Source organism: Coregonus lavaretus (assembly GCF_964263955.1).
Source record: "Coregonus lavaretus genome assembly, chromosome: 17".
Taxonomy (NCBI): Eukaryota; Metazoa; Chordata; class Actinopteri; order Salmoniformes; family Salmonidae; genus Coregonus; species Coregonus lavaretus.
The window spans coordinates 29,198,886-29,211,462 of NC_140004.1; the positions used below are offsets into that span (position 1 = coordinate 29,198,886).

At 42.3% G+C, this 12,577-nt stretch overlaps 1 protein-coding gene across 1 annotated transcript; it reads right to left on the reverse strand.

Annotated features, from left to right (window-relative positions):
- Window positions 1-23: 23 nt before the first annotated feature.
- On the reverse strand, window positions 24-6,708 carry idua (alpha-L-iduronidase). Its single transcript, XM_084180966.1, has 14 exons — window positions 6,269-6,708; window positions 5,514-5,654; window positions 5,295-5,377; window positions 3,656-3,763; window positions 3,457-3,552; window positions 3,081-3,283; window positions 2,727-2,906; window positions 2,288-2,504; window positions 1,550-1,759; window positions 1,204-1,325; window positions 869-994; window positions 649-725; window positions 467-567; window positions 24-354 (listed from the first exon to the last, which is right to left on the reverse strand). The coding sequence occupies exons 1-14, from the start codon at window positions 6,415-6,417 to the stop codon at window positions 254-256; spliced, it is 1,914 nt and encodes a 637-aa protein (XP_084037092.1). The 5' UTR covers window positions 6,418-6,708; the 3' UTR covers window positions 24-253.
- Window positions 6,709-12,577: the final 5,869 nt, after the last annotated feature.

The following is a 12,577-nucleotide window of genomic DNA, read 5'->3' on the forward strand; positions in this document are numbered from 1 at the left end:
AAAGATTCAAAATGGTAAACAAATAAATCACCAACCTTTTACTTATTGATTGTGAAATTACAAAATATGTCTGTAAAAATAATTCCATGTAAAAAAAACATTTCAGACGTTTTAAATCAACAATAAATTGGAGCAGCAATAATGGCGATGATATTTTCTGAAAGTAGAAATTTAAAAACACTGTACAAAAGCATTTTTAAAAATAACATACTACATTTCAGTCATGGTACCATATAGGAAACACTAGTTGACTTTAGTTTTCCTCTGAATATTTCTCAGTCAGTGAATATTCTCCAGTTCTTCCCCAGTAGTCCACAGCTCGTACTCTGTAGCTACCACTAACTTCCAGGTTTTCTGTAATCAAATGAAATGTTCAAATGTGAATCAACAATGCTTAATACAGGCCAACTATTGCATATTGCATTAGATCACAAAAGTAAGTTCGAACTTTCTAAACCATTCTTACCTGGTGAATATACATAGGACGTGAAAATGGTATCCCGGGTGTTTACCCTCTTGAATTCTTCCTGGTCTTTGGAGAACTCCACCTCAAATGTCTTAATGCACCTACAAATAAAATAGAACATGTCCATCGTCAACTCACCACTAAGTAGAATAGCCTCCCCCTCCCCCCAAAAAAGTACTTACTTGGAATTTACACAATGATCTTTCCACACAATCATAACTTGGCTTTTTGTGATGCTGATGAATCGCAATCCATTCACCTTATTGGAGATCAATAAAATACAATTAGGGTATTGATGATTTAACAGGACTATGAAAATACCACCCTGAGAAATGAAAGAAATTAATCACCAAGGTGTGGATTATACTGTCATCAAAGCCCATGTCAGCTGGTGGCACTGACCTGGTCTGGCGTGGCCTTCGGCTGGGCACACACATGTATGAGGAGGACAGAGGGCACATAGAGCTTGGCCCGCATGGTCAGGATGCCCTCAGCAGGGAAGGGCAGAGGTCCATCCACCTGAGGATCCTGGGGTCAAATCAACACAAAACATTCAGCTCAGCTACAATGGCTGTAGTTCATTCCATAAAAAACTGACCATGTTCATACATTGCTGTCACTTAAAATGAAGAGGAATATATGTGATTGACTGAAATACAAGCTTACTTGTTGAGAGTGAGACTAGTTATTTGAGAGAAGAATCTGTTATTTTAATGGAAGAGTGTTTTTCTTTGTACCTCCATGTTCCTCAGCTGTCTAAACTGCTCTGCTGTGGGGTAGTCTGGGCTGCCCATGCTCTGCCACAGCTGGAATGGGTTGGTCACATTGTTGTCCAGGTAATATTTCACATACAAAAGTCCTAAAGTCAAAATCACAATCATAATTCATGAAACTGCTGAAGTTGAAGTCACTCTTTTGCTCATCTAGTAACACAGGTTAAATCCAATACTTACGGTACTGAGTATGTCAACATACTGTAAAATGAGTTCTAATCCAACTGCAATTTTGTTTGCAACATCAAAGAAGCCCTTAAAGTTGAGTATATACATATGTCCTGATTCGGAGACATTCGTCGACACCCACCTTTCCGTCCTGTGAATCCTTTGAGAGAGACCCTAATGAAGTCTGTTGTGGTGGATGTGCTGTTGTCATCGCTGTTGTAGATCAGCACAGTGGCCTGCCAGCTGTCAGAGGTCCAAGACATGAGGGGGTCATGGGTGCTGGCAAGGACCCCCACAGTGCTGTTGTCGGTCCCCCCAACCTCCACAACCTCAGCCAGTACCTGAGTCTCTCCTTTTTATAAAACAATAATAAAACTAATATCAACTTCATTCAATTTAATAAAGTCATAACATCTGTGTAGACAGATTCAGTCCCACCTAAATTCTGTGGTGGAAAAAACTAACAAGAACTGTTCTATAAAGTTCTATCACTACAAGAAAAGACAACAGCTATTGAAAATAACTACTGAGAGTTACCTAGAAGGGTCAACACAGGTTTGGACAGTCAGAAAGCAGATAGCCTCACCTAGCAGAGCAAGCAGCCCCATGATGGTCAGTACAGGAGATAGCCTCACCTAGCAGAGCAAGCAGCCCCATGATGGTCAGTACAGGAGATAGCCTCACCTAGCAGAGCAAGCAGCCCCATGATGGTCAGTACAGGAGATAGCCTCACCTAGCAGAGCGAGCAGCCCCATGACGGTCAGTACAGGAGATAGCCTCACCTAGCAGAGCGAGCAGCCCCATGACGGTCAGTACAGGAGATAGCCTCACCTAGCAGAGCAAGCAGCCCCATGACGGTCAGTACAGGAGATAGCCTCACCTAGCAGAGCGAGCAGCCCCATGACGGTCAGTACAGGCTTCCTGAGCAGCTGGACGTGGGGGGGCTGGGTGTTGTTGACCTGGAAGCGGGCCGTCAGGGTGCGCTGGGTGAACGGGTGAGGGTGGTAGCTGAGGAAGGCGTTGTCATTGCTCAGCAGGGTGTAGTTGATGGTGTTGTTCTGGTAAGACAACAGCAGGTCCTGGTGTTGGGAGATCACCTAGTGGACAGCAGGGTTTGGGTCAATTTAATTTCAATACAGTCAATTCAATAAGTACAATATACTGAAATTCCAATTCCAATGTTCCTTAATGCATTTCAAAGTTTGGAATTGGAATTTAAATGTATTTCCTGAATTTAAATGGAATTGACCCCAAACCTGGTGGTCATAGGACATAGCAATCAAGACAGACAACAGACAAGTCAGTTGACTGTTTCATACCTTGACCACCATGGCTGCATATGTCACATCAGCCCTCCACACCAGAGGTTTGGACCAGCCCACCAATGGATCGGCCTCATCATTGTAAACCGGCAGAGTTCGGAAGAGAGGGAAATGCTCCTGGATCTCTCTTACTGTCTGGATCTCCTGTTCCATGATGGGTAACGAATAGCCTCCACCCTGAAATAAGTCTCACAAGCCCAAGCCAGTTTTCATTCTGAAACTGTGAGTGCTTCAATTGTCAGGATTAAGCACTATTATCTTGTTAGGAGACAAGAGTCAGACAGAATGATGGTTAAAAGAGAGTAATGAAGGTGTGCAGTTTACACACACACCACATAGTCCCAGTCCCACCTTTTTGTGCAGGGCGATGTAGTCCAGCCGCACCCCTGTCTCCCCAGTGAAGAAGTTGGTGCCATTGTAGCAGTGCTGCAGCATGGACCAGCAGTAGGGGGAGTGTGGTGGGGTGTGGCAGGAGTCTCCTGGACCGCCGAAGCGCAGGGCACTACTGGCAGCCCGCAGGCCCTCAGAACAGGCGTCATAGTAGTTCAGGAACCCTGGAGGTGGAAGCAGACCAATAGTCTCTAGTGGGTGCTGAGATACAGACCAAATACAGACTACATACAAATTATTATTCATCAGATGAGATTATATTATGCTTTCTTTCATTCCTTACAAAAAGCATGATGGTACAGGACTGATGCCACCTGTCGGAATAATTGTTTTTTACCTTGGATAGACACAGTGACGTTGTCAAAGTCATGATTGTTCGGTTCATTCCATGTTTCAAAGTTCCACAGAGATACACTTCCCAAGCCATATTTCTCTGTAATTCAGGATGAATAGTGTTAGTGGAGTACACCATTCATATGATCCATAAGATGACATAGGTAACTGTGTGTTCCCCTGTCACTGAACAGTATACTCACCAATATACCTCTTTGCAATGAGATGCACCAGGTTTCTCCACTCCACCACTTGTATTTTGTCCTCAAAGTTGGTGAAGTAGTTGTTCACACTGCCCATCAATTCAAAACCTGCAACAAACAAGTAGAAACAAAACTCAATCTGAACCATATTCATAGTCAGAGAAAAACACTACTGAGAAAGCATATACTGAACAAAAATATAAACACAACATGTAAAGTTTTGGTCCCATGTTCCATGAGCTGAAATAAAAGATCCCAGAAATGTTCCATACGCACAAAAGTTTATTTCTCTCAAATGTTGTGCACAAATTTGTTTACATCCCTGTAGGTGAGCATATCTCCTTTGCCAAGATAATCCATCCACCTGACAGGTGTGGCATATCAAGAAACTGATTAAACAGCATGGTCATTACACAGGTGCATCTTGTGCTGGGGACAATAAAAGGCCACTCTAAAATGTGCAGTTTTGTCACACAACACAAGGCCACAGATGTCTCAAGTTGAGGGAGCATGCAATTGGCACGTCCACCAGATCTGTTGCCAGAGAATGTAATATTAATTTCTCTACCATATGCTGCCTCTAATGTCGTTTTAGAGAATTTGGCAGTACGTCCAACCGGCCTCACAACTGCAGACCATGTGTAACCACGCCAGCCCAGGACCTCCACATCCAGCTTCTTCCCCTACGGGATCGTCTGAGACCAGCCACCCGGACAGCTGATGAAACTGTGTGTTTGCACAACCGAAGAATTTCTACTGTCAGAAACCGTCTCAGGGAAGCTCATCTGCGTGCTCGTCGTCCTCACCAGGGTCTTGACCTGACTGCAGTTTGGCATTGTAACCGACTTCAGTGGGCAAATGCTCACCTTCGATGGCCACTGGCACGCTGGAGAAGTGTGCTCTTCACGGATGAATCATGGTTTCAACTGTACCGGGCAGATGGCGTCGTGTGGGTGAGCGGTTATGGTATGGGCAGGCATAAGCTATGGACAATGAACACAATTGCATTTTATTGATGGCAATTTGAATGCATGGCGATACCGTGACGAGATCCTGAGGCCCATTGTCTTGCCATTCATTCGCCGCCATCACCTTATGTTTCAGCATGATAATGCATGACCCCATGTCGCAAGGATCTGTACACAATTCCTGGAAGATGAAAATGTCCCATGGCCTGCATACTCACCAGACACGTCACCCATTGCGCATGTTTGGGATGCTCCGGATCGACATGTACAACAGTGTGTTCCAGTTCCGGCCAATATCCAGCAACTTCACACAGCCTTTGAAGAGGAGTGGGACAGCATTCCACAGACCACAATCAACAGCCTGATCAACTCTATGTGAAGGAGATGTGTCGCGCTGCATGAGGCAAATGGTGGGTACACCAGATACTGACTGGTTTTCTGATCCACACACCAACTTTTTTTTTAAAGGTATCTGTGACCAACAGATGTATTTCTGTATTCCCAGTCATGTGAAATCCATAGATTAGGGCATAATTAATTTATTTAAATTGACTGATTTCCTTACATGAACTGTAACTCTGTAAAATCTTTGAAATTGTTGCATGTTGTGTTTATACTTTTGTTCTGTATATATATAATTTGACCAGACCAGATGGTTTAAACTACTGTACCTGGGAGTAGTCCATTTATCCACAAGAGGTCAATCAGCTGGTCCAGTTGGCTAAAGTTGTACTGGAGTTCTCCTTTGTCAATGCTACAAAACAATACTTTAAATTAGATTAACGAGACATATCACAATGGGATATACAACATACAAAGGTCACCTCACATTTACATATTTGATTTACTAACCCACCACAAGGCCCTAAAGCAGGCATCCCCATACTCACTGTGCTGTGATCAGCTCCAGCATCCAGTGGATCCGAACCTGCTGAATCCCCCGGTGGGGGACAGAGCCCACGTAGGCCAGGTTCAGCTCCTGGTCCCTGCTCAGGTCATACTGGTTGGACTGGGTGTGTGGAAGAGGGGGGCTGGAGAGGGGTAGAAAGCATGTGTTTACAATGAACTGAGTTGTCAGGCAAATTGAGCCTGCTCTGTGGTTGCCCCATTGGGAATCCCTGTGTTTACCTAAGTCAATCAGATTCAAAAGACAGATAATACACCTTATGGAACAGCGGGCACTATGAAGAGACACTCACACAGGCATAGACACACATACACATTTACATTTACATTTTAGTCACATGATAAGACATGCACTCTACACACATGTACACATGGATTTTGTATTGTAGATATATGATAGTAGATTAGTGGCCTGAGGGAACACACTTAATGTGTTGTGAAAAGTGTTATGAAATGTAAGATTTTAAATTGTATAACTGCCTTAATGTTGCTGGACCCCAGGAAGAGTGCAGCTAACGGGTATCCTTAATAAATACAGAATAGCCTATGACCAATTGGTGTTTTGTATGTGGTCCTGCCCTTATTTTAATGAAATAAGGTATTGTTTTAGTTGAATTAAAAAAAAATAACACTGTTGCAAAGTGCTCATTGACTAACAGAAAGTAGCCATGAAAGGTAGCATAGTCACAAGATTTCACGACATGACTCTGAACTAAATCAAAAAGGTGCATCAGCCTACCAGAAACCAGTGCTCCTCCAGAAATGTTTCAGATTTCCTGATGGCTTTCCGACATCCACTGTGATCTCATATGAAGAGCCGACAGCATTGGGTATTGTCATTAACAATGCAAAGACAAACAAGTTTACAGGGTGCATCAAACTGAACATGTTAGCAAGACAGCTAGCTCAAGCTGCTAACAAAAACGTAGCTAAACACCATCGCACAAGTACTGGCTGCAATTCTTATGACATATCTAGCAGCTAGGCATCATCCTTGAAATAAATGAGCATTTTAAATTATATATCTCAGTAGTTCAAAGATAGCTAGCTAAGTACAGTAGTTGTTTGTTGTTATATGTCGACGTAGCAGTACAGCTCGCTCAGCTGATTGTGCCGACGTAAAACACCCGCGACATTTACTCTTGCCTACTCCATTTCTCCGTAGCATATTTGTTCAGTACCACATTCCACATACAATGGAGGAAAATTATAAATGTTAGTGTTGCGTGCCCTGTAATCGTGTGTGCCTATTTAAAAATTCTTAAATTGTAATAATTTGTTTATGTTAAAGCTAGAATCCTTAGTTGCTACATCCATTTTTGGACTGGTGGACATGGATTCAATTAAGGATTCTAGATTTCAATGCATTAAAATAAATCACAATTTCATTACACGTTATCAGGTTTTATTAATGTTATTCCATTAACAGTTTAATCACAAGAAAAACAATCTATTGCTGCATAAAGACTAATATAATAATATATGCAGTGGTGAAAAAAGTACCCAGTTGTCATACTTGAGTAAAAGTAAAGATTACTTAATGGAAAAAGACTCGATTAAGTAAAAGTGAAAGTCACCCAGTAAAATACTATTTGAGTAAAAGACTAAAAGTATTTGGTCTTAAATATACTTAAGTATCAAAAGTAAAAGTAAATGCTATAAATAATTTCAAATTCCTTATATTAAGCAAACCAGACAGCACAAATTGTATTAGGAAAAAATGTTTTACGGATAGCACACTCCAACACTCAGACAATTTACGAACAAAGCATTTGTGTTTAGTGAGTCTGCCAGACCAGAGGCAGTAGTGATGACCCCGCGTTCTCTTGATAAGTGCATGATTTAGACCATTTTCCCGTCCTGCTAAGCATTAGAAATGTAAGGACTACTTTTGGGTGTCAGGGAAAATGTATGAGAGTAAAAGTAAAAGTTGTCAAAACTATAAATAGTAAAGTAAAGTAGATACCCCCCAAAAACTACTTAAGTAGTACTTCAAAGTATTTTTACTTAGTTACTTTACACCACTGAATATATGCCATTTAGCAGACACTGTTATCCAAAGCAACTTACAATCATGCATACATACATTTTACGTATGGGTGGTCCTGGGAATCAAACCTACTATCCTGGCATTGCAAGTGCCATGCTCTACCAACTAAGCTACAGAGGACCACTACAAAGTGGAAGAAGCAGGGTTTCTGCTATAAATACAAAAGATACCAGAAAACAAGTACAGGGAATAAACTAAACAGACTCTTCATATTGTGTGGGTAGCTAGTTGTCCTCTACGTGTTGTTGTGGTGGGCAGTCTTCAGTGGATTGTGGTGGGTTGTCCTCAGTGAGTTGTATCTCAGACGGCACGAGAGCAACAACAAAAAAAGAGCAGAAGTAAAATAAAATAACAGTAGGGAGGCTATATATACAGGGGGGTACCGGTGCAGAGTCAATGTGCGGGGGCACCGGCTAGTTGAGATAGTTGAAGTAATATGTACATGTGGGTAGAGTTAAAGTGACTATGCATAAATAATTAACAGAGTAGCAGCAGCGTAAAAAGGATGGGGTGGGGGGGCAGTGCAAATAGTCCGGGTAGCCATGATTAGCTGTTCAGGAGTCTTATGGCTTGGGGGTAGAAGCTGTTGAGAAGTCTTTTGGACCTAGACTTGGCACTCCGGTACCGCTTGCCGTGCAGTAGCAGGGAGAACAGTCTATGACTAGGGTGGCTGGAGTCTTTGACAATTTTGAGGGCCTTCCTCTGACACCGCCTGGTATAGAGGTCCTGGATGGCAGGAAGCTTGGCCCCAGTGATGTACTGGGCCGTACACACTACCCTCTGTAGTGCCTTGCGGTCGGAGGCCAAGCAGTTGCCATACCAGGCGGTGATGCAACCAGTCAGGATGCTCTCGATGGTGCAGCTGTATAATTTTTTGAGGATCTGAGGACCCATGCCAAATCTTTTCAGTCTCCTGAGGGGGAATAGGCTTTGTCGTGCCCTCTTCACGACTGTCTTGGTGTGTTTGGACCATGATAGTTCGTTGGTGATGTGGACACCAATTGTGCAAGTTCTCCCACTTAAAAAGATGAGAGAGGCCTGTAAAAAATCCAGAAAATCACATTGTAGGATTTTTAATGATTTTATTTGCAAATTATGGTGGAAAATAAGTATTTGGTCAATAACAAAAGTTTCTCAATACTTTGTTATATACCCTTTGTTGGCAATGACACAGGTCAAATGTTTTCTGTAAGTCTTCACAAGGTTTTCACACACTGTTGCTGGTATTTTGGCCCATTCCTCCATGCAGATCTCCTCTAGAGCAGTGATGTTTTGGGGCTGTCGCTGGGCAACACGGACTTTCAACTCCCTCCAAAGATTTTCTATGGGGTTGAGATCTGGAGACTGGCTGGGCCACTCCAGGACCTTGAAATGCTTCTTACGAAGCCACTCCTTCGTTGCCCGGGCGGTGTGTTTGGGATCATTGTCATGCTGAAAGACCCAGCCACGTTTCATCTTCAATGCCCTTGCTGATGGAAGGAGGTTTTCACTCAAAATCTCACGATACATGGCCCCATTCATTCTTTCCTTTACACGGATCAGTCGTCCTGGTCCCTTTGCAGAAAAACAGCCCCAAAGCATGATGTTTCCACCCCCATGCTTCACAGTAGGTATGGTGTTCTTTGGATGCAACTCAGCATTCTTTGTCCTCCAAACACGACAAGTTGAGTTTTTACCAAAAAGTTATATTTTGGTTTCATCTGACCATATGACATTCTCCCAATCCTCTTTTGGATCATCCAAATGCACTCTAGCAAACTTCAGACGGGCCTGGACATGTACTGGCTTAAGCAGGGGGACACGTCTGGCACTGCAGGATTTGAGTCCCTGGCGGCGTAGTGTGTTACTGATGGTAGGCTTTGTTACTTTGGTCCCAGCTCTCTGCAGGTCATTCACTAGGTCCCCCCGTGTGGTTCTGGGATTTTTGCTCACCGTTCTTGTGATCATTTTGACCCCACGGGGTGAGATCTTGCGTGGAGCCCCAGATCGAGGGAGATTATCAGTGGTCTTGTATGTCTTCCATTTCCTAATAATTGCTCCCACAGTTGATTTCTTCAAACCAAGCTGCTTACCTATTGCAGATTCAGTCTTCCCAGCCTGGTGCAGGTCTACAATTTTGTTTCTGGTGTCCTTTGACAGCTCTTTGGTCTTGGCCATAGTGGAGTTTGGAGTGTGACTGTTTGAGGTTGTGGACAGGTGTCTTTTATACTGATAACAAGTTCAAACAGGTGCCATTAATACAGGTAACGAGTGGAGGACAGAGGAGCCTCTTAAAGAAGAAGTTACAGGTCTGTGAGAGCCAGAAATCTTGCTTGTTTGTAGGTGACCAAATACTTATTTTCCACCATAATTTGCAAATAAATTCATTAAAAATCCTACAATGTGATCTTCTGGAGAAAAAAAATCTCAATTTGTCTGTCATAGTTGACGTGTACCTATGATGAAAATTACAGGCCTCTCTCATCTTTTTAAGTGGGAGAACTTGCACAATTGGTGGCTGACTAAATACTTTTTCCCCCCACTGTATCTGTGAATAAACAATCATTGTCTGACAGGTGAATATCCAATATGAAGACCTTCATTTTGTTGCTTGGTTCTTTATACCTTTGTCTGGCAGTTCCAGTAAGTGAAAATACACATGATAACCAGATTGAATGTCTTTATTAAACTCAGCAAAAAAAGAAACGTCCTCTCACTGTCAGCAAACTTAACATGTGTAAATATTTGTATGAACATAACAAGATTCAACAACTGAGACATAAACTGAACAAGTTCCACAGACATGTGACTAACAGAAATTGAATAATGTGTCCCTGAACAAAGGGGGGGTCAAAAAAGTAACAGTGAGTATCTGGTTTGGCCACCAGCTCCATTACGTACTGCAGTGCATCTACTCCTCATGGACTGCACCAGATTTGCCAGTTCTTGCTGTGAGATGTTACCCCACTCTTCCACCAAGGCACCTGCAAGTTCCCGGACATTTCTGGGGGGAATGGCCCTAGCCCTCACCCTCCGATCCAACAGGTCCCAGACGTGCTCAATGGGATTGAGAGCCGGGCTCTTCGCTGGCCATGGCAGAACACTGACATTCCTGTCATGCAGGAAATCACGCACAGAACGAGCAGTATGGCTGATGTTATTGTAATGCTGGAGGGTCATTTCAGGAAGAGCCTGCAGGAAGGGTACCACATGAGGGAGGAGGATTTCTTCCCTGTAATGCACAGCGTTGAGATTGCCTGCAATGACAACAAGCTCAGTCCGATGATGCTGTGACACACCGCCCCAGACCATGATGGACCCTCCTTGCAGCATGCCTAAGGCACGTTCACGCAGATGAGCAGGGACCCTGGGCATCTTTCTTTTGGTGTTTTTCAGAGTCAGTAGAAAGGCCTCTTTAGTGTCCTAAGTTTTCATAACTGTGACCTTAATTGCCTACCGTCTGTAAGCTGTTAGTGTCTTAACGACCGTTCCACAGGTGCATGTTCATTAATTGTTTATGGTTCATTGAACAAGCATGGGAAACTGTTTAAACCCTTTACAATGAAGATCTGTGAAGTTATTTGGATTTTTACTAATTATCTTTGAAAGACAAGGTCCTGAAAAAGGGACGTTTCTTTTTTTGCTGAGCTTATATTAATCTGTATCCAAGTCTCCTTTAAAACTTGTTTTGTTATTTAGGATCAAGCGCATGTCAGAAAGGCCAGAGGTTTGAGCTATGAGGTAAGCTGTATGTTTGAAGGATTTTACTTTAAGAATTGTGTTTGAAAAATATTGCTTCAATCCCTATTCCCTGAATCCCTTCTTCACAAATTCCTTCACCATGAATCCATGCTATGCAAACAGGTTCCCTGTATCTCCAACTATTGGAGTACAGCCTATCATAATCCTAGAGACCAGGCAGTACTCTGACCATAGTCCCTACTCCAGCGGCAGGGACTCAAGAAGACATTGTTATGCCTTCACCAGCCACAGTGACCGAGTGTCAGATACAAGTTGACCCTTGACTCGACTGAGACAGAAAGCTCATTGCAGAAAACTCAAGTCCGGTAGCTACTATGTAGTAATGGTTCTAGTTTTGAAACATTGACTTGTTTCTTTTTATGTATATTACCTTCTTTTTTATTTTATTGTTTTATCTATGGAGCTGTAATAACTAATAATCAGGTGTTGAACGGATCAAGCTGTTGGGATTTTTGTTTTTAAATCAAGGTATCCATGCCTCATACATCTTTCAACTTAAGTGCTTTTAAAAGCATTATCAGCTCTGTAATTACTTTTCTCTACTACTAAATAATGTTTAACTTCTGCATTGTTAGACATCTGCGTTTTGTAACGTTTGGCTATACTAATTGCATATTTAATACTGTATCTTACAAACTGTAATGAATAATCATAGCCAACATGTAAATAAAATGACCAACAAACTGCTCTTTTTTTTTTTTTTAAGGGGGTAGATCAGCTTAATATTGCAGATAGATTGTAACTTCCATCAATGTAATTGTCTGTATCACTTCCAATCCCCCATGTTTTTTATATACAGTGAGGGAAAAAAGTATTTGATCCCCTGCTGATTTTGTACGTTTGCACACTGACAAAGAAATGATCAGTCTATAATTTTAATGGTAGGTTTATTTGAACAGTGAGAGACAGAATAACAAAAAGAAAAACAAAGAAAAACGCATGTCAAAAATGTTATAAATTGATTTGCATTTTAATGAGGGAAATATGTTTTTGATCCCCTCTCAATCAGAAAGATTTCTGTCTCCCAGGTGTCTTTTATACAGGTAACGAGCTGAGATTAGGAGCACACTCTTAAAGGGAGTGCTCCTAATCTCAGTTTGTTACCTGTATAAAAGACACCTGTCCACAGACGCAATCAATCAGATTCCAAACTCTCCACCATGGCCAAGACCAAAGAGCTCTCCAAGGATGTCATGGAAAAGATTGTAGACCTACACAAGGCTTGAATGGACTACAAGACCATCACCAAGCAGCTTG

Bases quoted from the DNA above. Each gene is read 5' to 3' on its own strand.
- idua (XM_084180966.1), bottom strand. From the start codon at position 6,417: ATGTTCAGTTTGATGCACCCTGTAAACTTGTTTGTCTTTGCATTGTTA. The intron at 3,553-3,655 runs GTGAGTATACTG...CCTGAATTACAG, and splicing joins CATTGCAAAGAGGTATATTG to AGAAATATGGCTTGGGAAGT. The intron at 2,505-2,726 runs GTATGAAACAGT...GCTGTCCACTAG, and splicing joins ATGCAGCCATGGTGGTCAAG to GTGATCTCCCAACACCAGGA.